We start from the raw sequence: 19,430 nt of genomic DNA, 5'->3' as shown, positions 1-19,430 counted from the left end.
AACTCTATATTCACACAACAGGTTTCAATCAGCTGTGCTAAGGGAAGCAGGGCATTGCAGTCTTCCCTTCCTGCATACTGTCCCTCAGTGCTCACTTAGTTCTTAACTTTCTGGATAAGTCCTCCCACACTGCTATTTGCAAGCTCTGTTTACATGTCAATAAACCTTAAGTAGGCTGTGGAAGCTTAATTGAAAAAGTCTGTTAAGAAATTAATGTTCATTCTGTCTGTGAAGAAATCCACGAGTGCTAGTTCTTTAAATCAAGCTTGGAGTCTAGTTGTCTTTCTTCACCCACACAGGATGGCAGAAAACATTAATCTCACTTCATTTGATTTGTATTTGCATCCAGGAGTAGAAGGATTGTTCAGTTACTGATTGTTATGTGATGACAGTTTTTCTGCCTACTCCATTTCCTAGCAATTAATCACAATCCTCCTAAAATGTTCTACAGGGAAGCTCCTAGAGACTAAAGATGCCTAAAGCTCTAAGTAACGTTATTCTGAATATCCATTATCTGAACCCAGATTTATGACCGGGGTAATGGCATAAAAGTAGCCATGCTTGCTGTGTCCTTGGGAGGCAATTGCCTGATGTAGCTGAGAAGGAGAATTAACTCAGAAATTGATGGGAGAACCAAATCACGCAAAAGGGATGGGAATAAAAACAATAATTGGAAATCCAGTAAAAAAAGATTTGAGAGCATAGATGTCTCTGACTCTTGGAGCCAATGCTGCTCCCTCTGGTAGAACAGCTGCAGTTGAAGTACCCTTGATTTTCAGGTAATGGGAGTCAGAAGCTTTGTGAGAGTTGGATTCCTGAGGGCTAGGGAAGGATACCCAGAAAAGCAAAGAAGGCAGTGTTGCAAGCATGCAGAAAAATGCATTTCAGTTAAGGTGCCAAATATGAGAGACAAGCACTCAAAAGGTATAAAAAGAGGGTAGCAGCATAAGGGAGAGAATAAAGATACTACTTGCAGAGAAGAAATAGAATAAAAGATTATGTCCCTTTTTTCCAAAGGAAAAAAGAAAGAAAAACCGACAAGGCAACAGAAAATGCAGCACGTGTTTCTCCTGGAAGTCATCAGTGTGAGAAAACAGGAAGACTATGAGAAATAAAAGTAGTATGAACTTTGCTCTATTGGCATCAGAAGAATTTTCCTGAATTTAAACTCATATCTCTAATTCAGTTTAATTTATCTTGTCCTGTACCTAAAGGCTACTTAGTACCAATTCACATACTGAAGTACCAAATATTGATGTGTGTAGCCATAGGCTGATAGACTCAGTTGTAGAATTCAGACATACCTGGTTGTGAAAGAGTACAGAGAGTCACAGAACTGAAACTTAAAAAACAGCTTGATTTAAATCTTGAAGGACCAAAATTTAAGTACTTAAAAGTACTTAAAGTGCTTTTTTATTAAAACATACATGATCTATGCATTGCAGCTGTTATGGATTTGCTGACCCCTGATTGTTTCGTTATTTGTAACCTTTTGTCAAACCCTTTCTAACAGATCATCAGTGCTACAACGGTTCTGGAGCAGATTATAGAGGAACAGTCAGCATCACCAAATCTGGCCACATTTGTCAGCACTGGGACTCCCAGAGTCCCCACAACCATGACCTAACAAGCACACAGTTTCCAGAGCTAGGTGGAGGACATGCGTATTGCCGGAATCCTGGGGGTCAGATGGATGGGCCTTGGTGTTTTACAAAGAATAAAAACGTACGCATGGAACTGTGTGACATACCTTCTTGTAGTATGTATTCTCTTTCTTTTTTCCACTACTACTGTCCTGAATCTTGTGTAATTTTGAATTGACTATATGTTACAAATGCAATTCCCTTAAGAAGTTAATCTTACAAGTGTTTCATTTGTTTTAATCTGGCTGTTTTGTGTTGTACACATGTAATGTTTTCTTGCTAGATGGTGAACATCACCTGTGTAAGTTTGCTTTGCTCATGTTACTGAGTGGTATTAGCTTTTGCTCTGTATGACATCTTTCAGTCAACAAGGATTTTAAGATCCTGTAGAGGGAGATATAACACTTTGCTTGGTTTCAAGGCAACTATGTGAAGCACAGAAGCAAAGATGTCATAAAACAGATGATTTTATCAGAAGTGCCCCACGCTATCTGCTCAACTGATGGCAAAAATAAAAAGCAGCCTCTCACAGCTCGATCCAGTCCTGCTTACTTCCCTGTGTTGGTGCAGACTTCAGTCTAGATCTGCTACAGTGGTAACAGTATTTAGGTGTGACAAAGCGATTTAGTACTGTGCTTCTTTAGGAAGACAACCTTGTCTACTGTGGGAACAAATAAACTATGGAAGCCATAAAATTGTTTTTGTTACAGATTGCCTGTATCATAGAGTCATAGAATGTCTTGGGTTGGAAGGGACTATAAAGGCCACTCAGTTCCAACCCTCGGCTGTTGGAAGGGCTGCCACCCACCAGATCAGGGCCTCAGCCAACCTTGTCTTGAACATCTCAAGGGATGGGGCATCCACAGCTTCTCTGGACAGCCCATGCCAGTGTTTCAGCACCCTCTGAGTGAATAATTTCTTCCTAACATCTAATCTAAATCTCCCCTCTTTTAGTTAAAAACTTTTCCCCCTTGCCCTGTCACTATCAGACCATGCAAAAAGTTGGTCCTCCTGCTGCTTATGAACTCCTCTTCGCTTCTCCAGGCTGAACAAGCCTAACTCCCTCAACCTTTCCTCATAGAATAGGTGCCATAGCACTCTGATTGTCCCTGTGGCCCCCTTCTGGACCTGCTCCAACAGCTGTACGTCTTTCTTTACATGCTGGGGCCCCAGGCCTGGATGCAGTACTCCAAATGGGGCCTAATAAGGGCAAAGAGAGTTCCAATGAACTTTTTTGAACTATGCTGCCCTGCAGTCTCTAAATACAAAAAAAAAGTATTTCAGAAAGGTTCCAGAGTAGTCTTACTAAGTTTAATTGCTAAAAAGCAATAGAAGCAGTTTTATTCTCTTAAGTACAGAAGAAAAAATACTTCTGCCAGTGAGAGTTGACATTTACCTTATTCTGGGCAGTAGCAGTACTAGTGGAGGTAGAAAGCATATAAAATGCTGTTCAAATGTCTGGAGTGAAATGAGAAGGCCAAACTGTGGTTATGTGCCCTTGTTTATCTGTTGAGATTACTGCTTTATATACTGTGATGAAGACTACTCAATTTTATTCCCAGAACATGATACCATTCTATTTTCTGCAGTTTCCAGGACTGGAAGCCTCAAAAATAAAGTGAAATAAATGAATATACTGGTGCAGCCATCAGAATCTGTGTAGAAGTTGGCACTGCAAATTTATCTTCATACTGCTATATTGCTATGTTTAGTCAAATTATTAGAAATATTTAGTGGAAAACTGTGGGGAAAGGATGGATAACATGACTTCTGGTTTCAATTTGTGTTTACTTTTCATTTAAAATGTAGTGTTAACAGTTGTTGTGGTTCTTTTTATTTTTCTTTATTGTTGAATGCATATAAACACTTATGTAAATAAAGAACATTTCTATGCCAACAGGTCCACGTGACAACAGCAAAATGGGAATCCTCTACATCTTGGTTCCCAGCATAGCAATCCCCTTGGTTATTGCCTGCCTTTTCTTTCTGGTCTGTATGTGCAGAAACAAGCAGAAAGCATCTGCCACTACACCACAGCGTCGCCAGCTGATGGCATCTCCCAGCCAGGACATGGAAATGCCACTCATTAATCAACACAAACAGGTGTTTTATTCAGAATTTGCTTAGGCCACATGTTTCTAGTGTTGTGATTTATCTTGTCTCATATTTTCAGTATTTGAACTGAGCCATGTTGCAAGAAATCTACTTTTCATATTGTGCTGGTCATCTCCTTTAGTGAAAACCAGGTCTTGCCACTTACTAGCTGTGTCTAGAAATCATAGCCTCAGGCAACAGCTTTCAGAACAAAATATTTCATGACATCAGTGCTTACCTGTCAATCCCCATTCTGCCTCTTGTCTCAGTGACTGGAAATGTTATTTCTGATCCAGCCTTTAGCCTGCAGCTCATTTTTGCTCTTGATAACATTGTGGCTGATTTGCTTGTTTCAAGCAGGATAGATGATGGTGTTTTGTCTCTGATCTGTTGGCTCAGTCCACTCATATTATCAGCAACTGCCAAGTAGGGAGCGGAGCTGAGGTGCAACATATTTCTAAGGCTGTTATCACTAAGAATGGTGAAAAGAAAGTGGTTTTGAGCTGCTGTCTAAAGATCTCATCTTCATACAATTTTCTCGATCAGCTAAATCATCTCCATGTTAGAATCCTGTTTATATCTAATGCTGAATTTTTAATCGTAGCACTTACAAGTCACAAGTTCTTAAAAACAATGCTCAGTTTGGAACAGTTGGCAACATCTGTTCAGGAAACTGCTTAATATTTGCAGGATATTACCGCTTGTAACAAATTGCATTGATTTTGTTTGGTGAGGAAGTTTCATGGCTGAGCCTGTACTGTGCTGGAAACTTTCTGGTCCAGTTCACAGTCTGTTGGCCACTAAAATCAGAGCTTGTTCTCAGATTACCTGTTAGAGTGTTTCCAGCCTGTCTTACCCCCTCCTGCTGCACTACCCTCTGTGTGAAGCTGTGCCAGCTGTGTCTGGCTTGCCCAGGGACTGGCCTAGCTGAGCTCATTGGGATGTGTTCATCAGATCACCACCAGAGGCTCCCCTGCTTTCTGTGCTGAAGGGAAGGAGGATTTCTCTCTCAAAGCTTTGTGACCTTTACCTTCCTGTATCAGAAGGCAGCTCCTTCTTCCTTTTGCAGTTCTTCCTTCATTGTCCTCACCAGAGCTAATTCAAAATTTCTCAGCAGGGAACTGCTACCCACGGACAGGGACTGCTCCTATTGTGCAATGGTGGAGAAAGGACAGATGTGATACTGGGAAACTGAGAGAGGTTCACACCTCCCTCTACTGGAAATGATGTTTCAGTTCACCCCACAGCCTGCCAACTTTTTTGGCTTTTCAGTCACATCTGTAGTGGATGCCTCTGAGCAGAACTGCAGGGCAAGTGCAATTGCAGTTATAATAGATATCATTGTTAGTCTGATTTACTCTGAACTGAAATTCATTTAGCTTGCAGGAAACATCGTAACTCCTTTGTGAAAGTAATGATACTCATCATTTTACAGCATAATTCAATTTACACTTATCAGAATAACTCATTTCAAGGTTAACTGTAAAATCCATATGCTGATGTGGATATACACATCTGTATACACAACTGTAAAATCCATATGCTGATGTGGATATACAAAAAACGGAAAATTATCAAAACGTTATCAAATTTTTGCCCAGTTTATCTTCCAGTTTGAACACTTAACCACTGTGAGCTTTTCTCTAGTAGATTCTGTTGTTCAGAATGCATTGTGATTTTTTAATGATTTTCTTTATTTGCTTCATTTCAGGCTAAACTTAAAGAAATCAATCTGTCTACTGTGCGATTTATGGAGGAACTAGGAGAGGAGAGATTTGGCAAAGTCTACAAAGGGCATCTTTTTGGTACTGCACCAGGTGAACAGACACAAGCTGTTGCTATCAAGACGCTAAAAGACAAAGCAGAATTGTCTCTTCGGGAAGAATTTAAACATGAGGCATTGATGAGATCACGATTACAGCATCCAAACATTGTTTGTTTGCTGGGAATAGTGACAAAGGAACAACCCATCAGCATGATTTTCAGTTATTGTTCCCACAGTGACCTCCATGAGTTTTTGGTGATGAGATCTCCTCATTCAGATGTCGGCAGCACTGATGATGACAAGACAGTAAAATCCACTCTGGAACCAGCAGATTTCTTCCACATTGTGACTCAGATAGCTGCAGGAATGGAATACCTTTCAAGCCACCATGTTGTTCACAAAGACTTAGCCACTAGAAATATATTGGTGTTTGATAAACTGAATGTAAAAATATCTGATTTAGGACTTTTCAGGGAAGTTTACGCTGCTGATTACTACAAACTGATGGGAAATTCCCTTCTTCCTATCCGCTGGATGTCCCCTGAGGCTATTATGTATGGCAAGTTTTCTATTGATTCAGATATATGGTCATATGGAGTTGTGTTGTGGGAAGTTTTCAGCTATGGCCTGCAGCCTTACTGTGGTTATTCTAACCAGGATGTCATTGAGATGATCAGAAACCGACAGGTTTTGCCATGTCCTGATGACTGCCCCACATGGATATACACTTTGATGTTGGAGTGCTGGAATGAATTTCCCAACAGAAGACCAAGATTTAAAGATATACACAACCGACTAAGAACATGGGGAAACCTTTCTAATTACAACAGCTCAGCACAAACTTCCGGAGCAAGCAACACCACACAAACAAGTTCTCTTAGCACAAGCCCTGTCAGTAATGTCAGCAATGCTAGGTACATAGGACCAAAGCAGAAAACTCCAGCTTTTCCTCAACCTCAGTTCATACAGATGAAAGGGCAGATGAGACCAATGGTCCCACCTCCTCAACTCTACATTCCAGTCAATGGTTACCAGCCAATGCCTGCCTATGGGGCTTACTTGCCAAATTTTTATCCTGTTCAAATTCCAATGCAAATGGCTCCTCAGCAAATCCCCCCCCAGATCATTCCCAAACCAGGCTCCCACCACAGTGGGAGTGGATCCACCAGCACAGGCTATGTAACAACAGCTCCTTCCAATGCATCAGTTACTGACAGGGCTGCTCTGCTCTCAGAGGGCACGGATGACACACACAATGGAGCAGAAGACATTGCCCAGAATCCTGTCCAGGAGGAGGAGGAAGAGGAAGGATCTGTGCCGGAAACAGAATTGCTGGGTGATAATGATACACTTCAGATGGATGAAGCAGAAACTCAGTCAACAGCCTAAGAGATTTGGCCTTATTACTAAGAATTTTGTGTCACTTCTGTGCTTGGAGATGGTAGATCCTTAAGCTTAAGATCAGAGATTTTGATTTGATGAAGAAAAGCACAACCAAAAATATATACCAATATTAATTGCAGCAATAATGACATAGTGACCATTTATTGACCATTGTCACCATCAGCATTTTGCAAATCTGATGGTATGGAATTGCTGGCTTTAATCTTTTTTTACAGTACTACAGTTCTTGAGGGAAACTGCTTTTCAGTAATGTACTGTTGCTGTGCAACATATTGCAGAGAAACATTGCACATCATGTATATCATGATATGTGAGTGTAGTGTTAGTGAATTATGCTTAAATCAATAACACAAAGAAGGAATCCAACTACAGTTGCTCTCAGCATAAAGAAGTGCCCTGGATGTGATGGACAGCTTACTTTATAGTATTTATCTTTTTTTTATAATGGACGCAAGATTGCTGTTTGCTTTTTGAATCTGAAAAAAAAACAAGTCAAGGATACGGATCCATAGTTGTATTAAAGTAACCAGAAAAGTCAAGAAACAATGTAAAATAGGCTATGCTGAGTGAGACCATGGGTCTGTCTAGCCCAGTAGCATGTCTCCGAAGAGAGTCAGTAGTTTCTGCCTGGGGAAGAGTACAAGGGCAATCGTACAGTTTCCTCAGAGTGTTTTCACAAGCACCAGCAATTTGTGGCTTAGGAAGTTCCCAAGCCAGAGGCGGAATTTTTTTGTTGTTTATTAACCTTTGATGGAATTTTCTTCCATGAGTTTATACAAATAATTTTGAACCCACATAAACTTAGAGCATCCACAACATCCTGTGGAATAACATGAGAGAAGAGAGGATGTCTTACTTTTATCATTCCCAATGAATGACTGTGACAGAAGCTTCCAAATGAGATCATCTGACTGCATTTGTGGATGGAATTATTCCTTCTCTGCTGTGTATTTTCAGCAGCAAGCAGCCTTAATACACTGTTAACCAAAAATGGGGATATTGTAGGTATGCACTAACTTAACAATCCAACTTTAATTGCATATTTGTTGTCAAGTATAGAAAAGGGCTCCACATACATGTTCCTACATTGTAAAAATGTTGGGTTTTATGAGGGGTTATAAACTCACTTGATCTACTGCAATTACTGCTGGATTGCATGTGAAAACATGTTTTTCTTTCCTGCCTGTTTAGTGAAAACAATTATTTGAACTTTAGAAGACCAAAAGAAGCAATGTTGTACAGAGTGCTGGTTTTGTCTTCTGTTTGCAGGATGAATCATGTACAGACCTTTAAGTGTAATTTATGTTTTACTACATTTTATATACTTTTTTCTTTGAGATATTTGGATTTTTTTTTAACAAATGGCTTTATAGCTTAACCATTTACAATATTCATATGTGGTACTGTTTTATCGTATTGCTCATTCATTTTGTTAAACGTGCAGACAGGTCCATACATTTCACTACTCTTTCTGTATTACAAGCAATACGCACTCATAGAATTGTAGCCAGCACACACTATAGCTATAAGTTGTACATCCAGCACATGGAATATCCAATAAAGTAATGCAAATGATAAAGTATGTTATCTTTATAGTTCCTACAGCCATTGTTTTGTTACGGTACTTGTGGAAATACAAATGGCCACAGTTCCTTATATTACAGGTTTCATGCCTAAACTGATTGTTTTGTGTGTACTTTTTCCCTCCCCCTCTTTTTTTTTTAATTACATGGGGATACATTATAAGTGGTGTATCATTTTGATCTACACTCTGTGTTCATGGTATGGCAGCATTACTTGTTTCCAGCATTTCACCTGGATTTGGAAATGCACTGGTAGGAATAAAATACAAAAACTTTGTTGCTTGTGTTAATATAATGCAGCTTTGGGTGCTATTAATAAATAAAGGATAAGTAAATTTAAAAAAATATACATTTCCTTAAGTTCTTTATTTTTCTAGGTTTCATGTTCTTATATTCAAATACTTCTTTAATCAAGTGTATTTGCTGCCTTTTCTAACTTAATGCCTGAAAAAATAAAGGTTGGTGGTCCAGTTACAATACAAATGCATAAATGAGGGAAGAGAGAACGTAAATGACCTAGTGCTATTGAACAGAAGATTCTGTACAGCATTGTATAACGTTCACCCCACTTCTGGTAGTCAAAAATCATTAAGTCTTTGGGTACAGTTTGGAAACTCCTAATTCTCCTCCTCAAGCCTCATAAACTCAAGCCTAAATCAAAGAAAATAAGCCTGGCTCCTAACCCTGCTATGAGAGAATCGCTCTTGAAGTGATGGTACAGGAGCAGTATGTCATTCTTTAGGCCAGCCTAAAGTAGCAAAGAGAGGTTTTCTTCCATCTGTTGGTGATGACACAATTCCCTGAGCTGCCATGATCTGAGATACGACAGCATGCAAATACCTTACCTACGGCTCAGGTGAGCGCCTCTTCATAGGCACTTAATGCTACCAAGATGTTAGTGGCTGCTATAAGTCATGTGGATTGGCAGTAACTAGTTGCTCTGCAATTCCCTGGGCTACTCCCCCTGTGATACCTGCTGCAAAGACCTAGCCAAATTTAATGCCTGCTATTCTTCTTCAAGATTTGAAAGCTAAGCTAAGCAAAAGCAGAAAAGGGACAACTGACTGATGATGTGGCAGTAAGTAGATGGGACAAGATGAAGCAGGAATAGAGGAGGAAATGATTGTGGCTGGGACCCAGCAAAGCTAGGGTAATGCTGATCAGTAGAGCATGCAAAGATATTTCTTCACGCCATCGCTAGCAAAATTGGCATTTGCACTCTTGCTAGAGCGGCTTTTGTAGGCAGCAGATGTATGGCTAGATAGACAGGAGAGAGCAAGTTCATTTTGAAACTGTGCTTCCCTGATCTACTTCAGTCAATAGGATCGTTCTAAGAAGACAGAGAAGACGACCTTGGAAAAAATAGATGGAGCATCGCTACTATGCATTATAGCCCACTGATAAGGCAGGAAGTTGTGGCTGAGAGATACTACCTCCTTCCCATCTCCAAAGGTATGTAACACTGGACCTGGTGCATGCCTCTCCCACTCCTGCAAATTGTTCTACTGTCTTCATTCAAGTCTGGTTCTCTGATGTGGTGCAGGTGTCTGATGTTGGTTCAGATTGTTGTGAGGAAGGAACTGTTGGAGAAAGAGCTGACAGGAGCCCTGGTGCAGTCAACCCCTTTCATGCAGCCTATGCTCACAGAACACAGAAATGAATTCAGGATTCACATTCAGGCAATGCAAAGCCACCCTGAGCTGAGGCAGTTCCCTAGACAGGCTGCGTATCAGCCCAGTGTCAGCAAACCTGAAGATCTTTTGAGATGGATTGAGAACTGGCTGTCTAGTAGAGTTCAGAGAGTTGTGATCAATGGCACAGAGCCTAGCTGGAGTCCTGTAGCTAGCAGTGTTACCCTGGGGCTGGTACTGGATCTGGTCTTCAACATCTTCATCAGTGACCTGGATGAAGGGTTAGAGTACACCCTCAGCAAGTTTGCTGATGATACAAAGCTGTGAGGAGTGGCTGACACACCAGAAGGCTGTGCTGCCATTCAGTGAGACCTGAACATGCTTGAGAATTGAGCAGAGAGGAACCTAATGAGCTTCAGCATCAGCAAATGTAGGATCTTGCACCTGGGGAGGAATAACCACATGCATCAGTACAGGTTAGGGGCTGACCTGCTGGAGAGGGACTCTGCAGAGAAGGACCTGGGTGTTCTGGTAGACAACACATTGGATGAGACAGCATATGCCCTTGTGGCCAAGAAGGCCCATGTTATCCTGGGGTGCATTAAAAAGAGTGTGGCCAGAGGAAAATGATCCTCCTCGACTACTCTTGCCTAGTGAGACCATATCTGGATAGTGTGTCCAGTTTTGGGCTCCCCAGTTAAAAAAAGACAAAGATCTGGAAAGAGTCCAGCAGAGGGCCACTAAGATGATGAGGCACCTGGAGCATCTCCTGTATGAAGAAAAGCTGAGAGACCTGGGACCTGTTCAGTCTGGAGAGGAGAAGGCTGAGAAGGGATCTCATCACTGTTGATAAATATCTAAAGTGAAGGAGTCAGGTGGATGGGGTCAGACTCTTTTCAGTGGTATGCAGTCACAGGACAAAGGGTAATGGGCACAAACTAGAACACAGGAATTTCCATAAAAACACAGGGAAGGACTACTTTACTTTGAGAGTGACAGAGCACTGGAAAAGGCTGCCAAAAGAGTTGTGAAGTCTCCTCTGGAGATATTCAAATCCCTTTCCTGTGTAACCCACTCTAGGAAACCTGCTTTATGAAGTTGGACTAGATGATTTCCAGAGGTCCCTTCCAGCCCCTACAATTCTGTGACTCAGTGATTTCCACTGCCTATCTTCTTGAGTCCCAGTGAAGAAAACATGGGGAGGGAGAAGCTGAACAGAAAGGTAGATCTTTGTGTGTAGCACAGTCACAAGTTGCCAAGGCAAGGTATTGATTTATGACAGTACTTTCTTAGGGTTCAGGTTCACAAGGAACCAAAGAGCTATAGGATCCAATAGTATCTTTAATCAACCTATCAATCCCACTGAGCAGTTGCTTGTGCCTGAAGCCAAATGTGGGTCCTGTTCACAAAAGCATACTGTACTGTTAGGGGACTGGACTTCAATCATGATGAGAGATGATCAGTGTGGTTTGTAATCTGAGCAGGGACACAAAGTGATTGTAGATGTACACACCTCATTCACCATGCTGCTGCACACTAGCAAGAACACTGGCCTGAGTCTCATTCTGGTAGTGACTGAGATCTTAGTTATTTTGTGATGGTTTCAGCTATTTTTCCTATTGGAGCTATAGAGAATACAAAACCATAAACAGCATGGTATAAACAAGTGTGTAGAAATGAAGTATTCACCCAAAGAGCAAACTAATAAGCACAATTAGGGCTTATTATTACCAGCTTTGATAGGCAGTTCCATTCCTTCACCATCACATAAATGTCACTGTTGTTAATTTCATCTAATGATTTCCCTAAAGACTGACCCAGAAGGACAAGTTCCTTGTGGAGATAGATAGCAATTCTTTGCTTCCTGTAGCTGCTATGGGTTTGAACATGATAGTAAATAGAAAGGAAGTGTCTTTATAGTGACTGTACGTCAATTTTTTTATTAGAGATATGAATTTGAATCTTGTTTCTTTCTTTATCTAAAGAGTTTATTAGATATCAATTGATCCTATGTTCAGATAAATCTTATTTTGTCTATTTGGGATTGAAGGGAGTAGGTCAGATGCTTACTGGGCAAGAGCTCAGGGATACTTGCTGAGTTGGATCACTCTCAAAAGATGTTAGTCTTCAAGGTGTTTGTCAAAATGAATGATGTTTGCCAAAATGTAGGGATGAAGGGTCCCCAGTATTGTTATGTGACCTCAGGTATAAGGCAACCTCTGTGCGTGTGTGCATGCATGCATGCCTGCTTTTGAAATTAAAAGGTGATAACATTGTGTTTGGGGCCAAGAGGAACGTATGTGCACACACATGTGCATACACACAGAGACACAAACAAAATGTTTGTTGGGGGATGTTTTTTCCTTTACCCTCTCCGGAGTATGCAGATGTTACAGGGCTTCTTGAGGTATTATGCAGGTCTGGATCCTAAACTATCTCCTCCTAGTGCTCAGTGAACTATTTCGCACTGCTTCCAGTCAGACACAGTATATGGGACTGTGCCAGAAAAAAACCTGTGGGACAGTTTAGCACAAGGTTTCTTCTGGGGCACTGTGTCTGCATGTGGCTTTGAGGGAACAGGTAAATGTTTCTTACACACCTCAAAGTATGGTTCACCACTGATAGGTCTGTGCTAATTACGCTTAAAGTAGTGCTATGCTGTAAATTACACATACTACTGTAGCATCATCATGATTGTAGTCAAAATTAGGTCTTAGAAAAAGCAAGTCCTCATCATTTCTTCATGGCTTGCAGAAAACATGGGCTCCTCTGGGAGAGGGGTTGTGTTAGTGGGAGAGGGCACACCAATTTCCCATTACTGAGCTGAGAAATGGTGACACTGAGTGGCCATGAGAAAACCTACAATGCCCAAAGTAGACCCAAATGCAGCGGCCCTGTGTACACCAGCACAGATGGTAGTCCTGCTCAGATCATGTACTATCCACACCATGCTGCAGGACATCTAGGCCTTGGCTTGTTGGGGCATGACTGAGCCCCTGATACCAGAAACAAGAGCATATTGCCTAGCTGCTACTGGTGTCCAGGCCACTGAGGTTTGGTGTCCAGGCCACTGGGGTTTAGTGGCCCACAGCTATCCTGAAGTCACAATGAAAGGCTGGAAAACATGCTCAGCAGAGAGCATCTACATGAAATCTTTAGCTTCAATGGAGGACAGGCACTTCTTCTGTCAGCTGTGGGCACCTGGGGGAAGCTCAGGAGCTTTCCCAGCTCTTGCATTGAATGTCTCAGCACCCTGCCTGATCCAGGCCGCATCCAGTTTCTTTACACAAATATATAAAAAAATGGCTCTAAGTCTTATCCAGATACTGCAGGATTGCACAAACAGAGGGAACTAATGTAACTGAGGTTATGGCAGGAGCTGGAAGTAGTATGAGGTTCACAAGGTGATACTGAGGGAACACAGAATCTGATGTAGTTACTTCTCATTTCTATTGATCTTAAAGAGGAACTTTATCTCAAATGCAGTGTACCTGATGGTTTAACTGTCCTTTTTAAGACTTATGTCTAAAACTGGAAATAACCTGTCTGTTCCGTTTTATTAATTCTAAAAGTGGCAGAATTAGAAAAAAAATTAAATTACTGAATTCATTTATTGAATGCTTGTTTCCATGCATGAGGTAATAAATAGTCATCATGGAAATTTATATAAAGTGCTTTTGTTGCTACATGTTTTATATTTATTACTTAAGAAGATATTTTGTGTAGTTGTAACTCTCCACAGTCTTCCAAATTGCTTTTCAAACTGCTAAAGGGGTCATTGAAGATGTTGCAAGCTATTGCCATTTTGATTCATAACAGCCAGTTTTAACAATCTTACAAAGAAACCCAATTCTCATTTATAGTCTGCTTTAAGGGTAACTATTTGATATATGTCACCATTAATAAATGAAAGAAATTCCTTTCAGAACCACAAAAGACATTGTAATTAGCAACACGATGGTGGGTTGGAAAATAGATGGCAAACTGTAGAAGTAATTGACCACATAGGGATCTTTTCAAGTCATTTAAAAATGGAAATATTTGAGGTGTATAACATTAATTTAATTTAGATGTAATATGATTTCAGCTAAGGCTGATTATTCCAAGAATGAAGGAGTAGTCTGTGATTTTACAGTTACAGTAAAAATCTTTGTCTAGCACAGCTGTTAATCCTAGCCTGATGTGGTTTACCGTTTAATTACATTCATTATAAGATTTAAATTAAAAATGTATTTGAGATGAAAGTTGAACTGTTAGGAGAAATAGCTTGTAAAAGAGCTAATAGCCATACCAAGGAGGGAACGTTGTATTTCAGTTTTTCCAGTTGTTTGATTTCACACCAAACATGTGTCTTCTTTGTGCATCTTCCTGCTCCCAGTTCAGTTAGGTAATCATTTCTGTGTGAATTGTTGAAGAAGCATTTTAAATTGTTTCTCGTTAACACTGAAAGAACTGGGAATAAAGAGTTTGTTTCTTCAGGAAATAACTGCATTTTATTCTATCTTTGCTTCCTATATTCTTTTGTTTATTTAATGTATTCCTTGTGCTTGCCTCTGTTAGGTATTTTTCATAGTGTACTATAAGACTTGAGCATTCACTAATGCATTTCCTCACACTAAATATTGTTCTCTGATGACAGAAGGTCCAGTTTTTCTCTTTATAAATAGATATTTTTAATGAATGAACTTAGTCTTGCCATTTTGAAAAGCATTAAACAGTAAAAGCACAAGGATTTTGTCATTCATTAGCTTGCAAACCCAACCATTCCCAAATAAAAGGATGTTTGGAAGCAAGATATTTGCAATATTTGATATTTTGCCTTTTTGTAGTCTTTGTTGATAATGAGTGAATATTTTTTATTTTTTTACCTACTCTGTTATCCAGATATGCATTGTGAGCAGTTACACTGCTGTTTTTATTTAAGCAAACAGCCTCTTTCTGTTGCAGTTAAATTTTGAATTCTCCCTAAAAAAAACAACAAGCATTGTTTCTAAGATTAGCAAGGCAAATTAAAACTTCATTTCTACAGTATAGAGTGGATGGTGTGGGAAACTGTTTTAATACAAAAAACTCCTTTGGCAGACTTCTTACTTCAGTAACAAGTAATGTGGCTGGACTTGCCAGTATGCCTTAAACCCAGTGCTTGGAAACTGTGTAGACAGCAAGAGATCCAGCTTACTAACCAGCTTCCTGTTGAACATGTAAGAAATATTCCTGTTTCGCTGTGGAAAAAAAAAAAGGCATTAATGTGAGATTGTGGGGGTGGGTGTGCAACTAGTGTTCTCAGAGGAAGTAAGGGATTGAAAAATCGAGGTTGTCTGGAGCACTGTGCTTAGGTATGAAAAATAGTGCGTAAAATAGACCAATGCTTGCAGCTTTGAGGAAAAGAGAGTACACTAACTGTACTGTGATTTTTATGGCTACTTTTGTGGAAAGAGCCACTCTACACTGAAAAAAAAAATGGATCAGTCCAAACCAATGCAGCATTCACTTCTGAAACAGCTGAAGTGCTTCAGATATCCTCCTATAGACACAGCAGAGAATGATGCCAGGCCTCCTTACCCACTCAAACCTCAAGTGGGGCAGTTCAGCAGACTGCACTGCAGGTGACTTAGCACTGCAGCAAGTCAGAGTCACATGACCTCTTTTACTGGCAGCAACCTCGCACCAAGACCACTGTGTGTGGCAGCCCTCTGCTAACAACATTATGGGTAGACACTGCCCTAACTAGACTTAAAACTGCAAGCCTGGTTATTCTGTGTATTTGTCCTAACAGTGTTCATGTGAGGTGTAGAACTAATTCTGGAATGAGTTCTCACCTCTGCCATGATACTGTGCAAAATTACTCAGGTTTCTGTTGTTATTTATTCTGTAAATGTCAGTATCTCTGGGCTCCACACAGGTTTTGTGAGGGGAAACTCATGAGGCACAAATGTATTCATACTGCAGGCGTGTTTAGGAGCTTCCGAATAGATTATGTTCATACTAGGGATGGCATGAGGATGCTACCTAAAGCAGTCTTCTACTGATCCTGAGAAGATTATTGTGTCAACTGGTTGTGAGGTTCCTGGACTTAGTCTGCTCTACAGATGTAAGTAGATGTAACACTGTTTTTGGGGGGATATTGGTCCGAATTGAGTAGGTAAATCTTACAATGACAAATATTCTTGAGGCCTGAACAAAAGCCCATTGAAGCCAGTGGGAAAAAATCTTCAGCCTCAAAGGATTTTGGATTAAGACCATGAGAAACATTCACCTTGTTCTTTTAGATAAACACTCTCCAACTTGTAATCATAATGTGGGGAGGTACATGGTAATGAGAGAAGAGGCTTTCTGGAATCCAAGAAAATACTCTCTGAAAGTCAATTGCTGGTCTTAGATTAATTGATTTCCTATAAAAATCAATTTGCTTGGTCTCTGTTTGAGTTCAATATACCAGGTTTATTATGCCAGTGTAGTAATGTAGTAATTTGGTAATAACACAACTTCCATGTTTATTTAGCTACTTTGATTTCACTTGGTGTTTTTACAGATATTATCTGTGCCTATTCTTGTGTACATACATACTTTCATGCAGTACTTCTCTGAGTGATTTCTCTGTGAATACTGGATTGCAATTTAAAATTATTCCAAATTTCTCAAACACCAAGATTTCATAATTCTATTACATATCACAATGCAGTGTCAAAATTAAGGTGTGGTATTTTCCTAAGGAAGCCTTAAATTTGCATTGCTCTGAGGAAATGCTAGACCTGATTCAAATTCACTAAAGCTAGAATGTTTTTTAGTTTAAGCTTGAAGTGAATTGCATGAGCTTTAAATTCTTGTTTGTTCAGATTGCTGTCATACATACATGCACATGCATAGCTTTGCACTCTGACAGAAACTGACTGAACCACTGAATGAATGCTCACCAGTATTTCCCAGTGTTTTAGAAGCTGTATTGAACACGCTGAACCACTTTTTCTCATAACACAGTCAAATACAGCACTGTTTTAGCAAAGAGTACACTTTCAGAACTTTCTAAAGGGATTTTTACTGTGATCATTTTAAAACTTATTTGAAAATAAAGATCCATTTAAGGAATATGCTAAAGGAAAAGCCAATGAGCAGTAAGTCCCATTGTTTCAGGCACAGAACCCAGCAAACTACTAGCAAGGAACTTCTTGTGTTTTCAGAAGTAGAGTGACATTCCAACTAGCACTTTAAATCTTCTAAATAAATTTTAACGGAAGATTTGGTCTTTTAATTTTCTGTATTATAACCGCTCTGTCCAGCATAGTTTTGTCACATTAATGTTGATTAGATGGTACAAATTCACCCAGCTCAATTCAGAGCCAACCTCAGCATATTTTTCTTCTATATTACATTTTTTATTTATGTTACAGCCCCATCTCTTCAAGAAGACCTCAGCCCCATTTGGAAGCACAAATGAGATCTCAGCTGGGGTGAGCTGATCTTTGCTGTGCCACTGCTCTTTTCTCTGAACTTGGGAGACATGACATCTCACCAGCTCTTTTGGAGCAAGTTTTGACTTTCACAGGTTTGGCATTTCTGGTCCATCTAGATATTTGAAAATCTTTCCACTTTTGAAAGTTGCCTTTACTTCAGAACAGAACACAGACAGAAGCTTGGCTGATTCACTTTATTGTAATTCAAGTTTCAGTGAGTGGTGAAACTGAAATAAGAAAAATCAGTTTAAAACTGACTTTCTCTTGGCCTGTGACCTTGGTATCATCTTTGTCTTCACTTTCAATTATACTAGTAAAAGAAAAAAAAAAAGATTTGAGCAGCAGCACTTCAAAATACATGTTTTTTAAGAGTCTGCAATTGTTAGACATCCTTCATTTCAGGCCTACAGATGTTCAAGTTGTATGAAAGTCCTGTTAGGGAAAAGAAATGAGATTTTATGCTAAACAGGAAAAAAGAAGACATATCAGAAATTAAATAAAGTTATAAGGTGTAAGAGAAGAATTATTCAGGAGAGTGGGATTTTCTGTTTAATGAGTTAGCACAACTAAATCCATTTCAAAAGAAAAAGGATATTGAAGCAGGTGATTCCTTTATTGTGTGTGACATTTACTCTGTGCTGTCCTTTTCTGTAGATCTAGTAAGACTTGTAACTGTATGTTTAATGTGAAGCGCAAAAGTAGTTCTAGGGGCTATTGCCACTAGTATTGAACACAGACCTCAGAAATGAGAGTTGTAATGAGACAGCAGAATGCCCTAAGGTCTTGTTTAAAAATGGTGTTTTCTCCATTACCTTGGGCACTTATGTATTACTAGATATCACAGGCTGTGCAGAAGCTATTTCATTAAAGGTAATGATCACACTCTGCTTCTCTGCCATAGGTGGCAGCATGGGCTGTCACTTAAATAAGCAGATTTGGAGAAAGAGGGACATACAATTAAAGAGAGCTGGTGTAGTAACATGTTAATGTTGTGCTGGAATCACCAGGGGATGTCAACAAGATGCATCTCAACTATAATATAGCTTAAATCTGTGGTTTCTAGGTGGAGAGGGTAGGCTTTTTGCCCTGTGAAATAAAGTAGACATATGGGTGCCTTTAAATAACAATTTCTGAAATGTGAAGATGTATCTGGGGGAACAAGGGAGAACTACTATTTCTCATGAAACTACAGAGGTATATGGAATATTGTTATGTCTTCAATAGGTAGATTTTTGCAAGTGCGCTTGCAATCAGATAGCATTAGGTAATCAGAGAAAGAACAAAAATATAATTATAGAAATCATAAATCTGAAGGAATTCTAAAAAATGTACTGGCTCTTTCCACAAATTTGAGATTAGACAGAAGAGATAATTAATGAGGGATTTCAAATAAAAGCTCTTCACTTTTCATTGTCGTACTTTTAATATTCAATTTTTCTATGAGCTTTTATGACCTTTTTGTTTCATTGAGAACTTAAAAACTTGTGCTGTATTGTGTCTGTTAATAAAACAAGGCCACTAACACAATTGTCCTCAGTGTGTCTTAATATCAGGAGTTCTCCGATAAATTTTCTCATATGCCAAATTTAATGTATTTTCCTCAGAAGACTGAGTCTAATACCAGTAATTCTGAAACTAGGCATTGTAGTTAACAAACAAACAAACAAACAAAAGCCATGTCAATATTTATGTATTGACATTTAATTTCAAAATCTAAAAAAAAAAAAAAAAAAAAAGGCCATTTGAAATGTCTTGGGTTTAATAAAATAAATGACACTGAATGAAGCAGATGCTTTTTGGAATATCCCAGAGAGATGTGATAGTCAGGCAGATTTGCCCATATACTTCATTTCACACTT

The 19,430-nt window shown here is 39.5% G+C and overlaps 1 protein-coding gene and 1 long non-coding RNA gene across 3 annotated transcripts in view; both read left to right on the top strand.

The window, feature by feature from the left end:
• Positions 1-8,837, top strand: part of ROR2 (receptor tyrosine kinase like orphan receptor 2) — a 176,951-nt gene extending 168,114 nt beyond the window's left edge. For both annotated transcript variants that reach the window (XM_021380706.1, XM_021380705.1), the window contains 3 exons: positions 1,514-1,759; positions 3,544-3,746; positions 5,449-8,837. In XM_021380706.1, the coding sequence (XP_021236381.1) occupies positions 1,514-1,759; positions 3,544-3,746; positions 5,449-6,891 (1,892 nt within the window). In that variant the 3' untranslated portion in view covers positions 6,892-8,837. The remainder of the gene's footprint in view (positions 1-1,513; positions 1,760-3,543; positions 3,747-5,448) is intronic.
• On the top strand, positions 9,753-19,098 carry LOC110390367. Its single transcript, XR_002433721.1, has 3 exons — positions 9,753-9,941; positions 16,070-16,211; positions 17,509-19,098. It is a non-coding gene; the product is annotated as an uncharacterized LOC110390367 (long non-coding RNA).

This window comes from Numida meleagris, chromosome Z (assembly GCF_002078875.1).
Source record: "Numida meleagris isolate 19003 breed g44 Domestic line chromosome Z, NumMel1.0, whole genome shotgun sequence".
Classification (NCBI taxonomy): domain Eukaryota; kingdom Metazoa; phylum Chordata; class Aves; order Galliformes; family Numididae; genus Numida; species Numida meleagris.
Note: the sequence above shows the minus strand (reverse complement) of the source record. Positions and strands in the feature narration are given on the sequence as shown.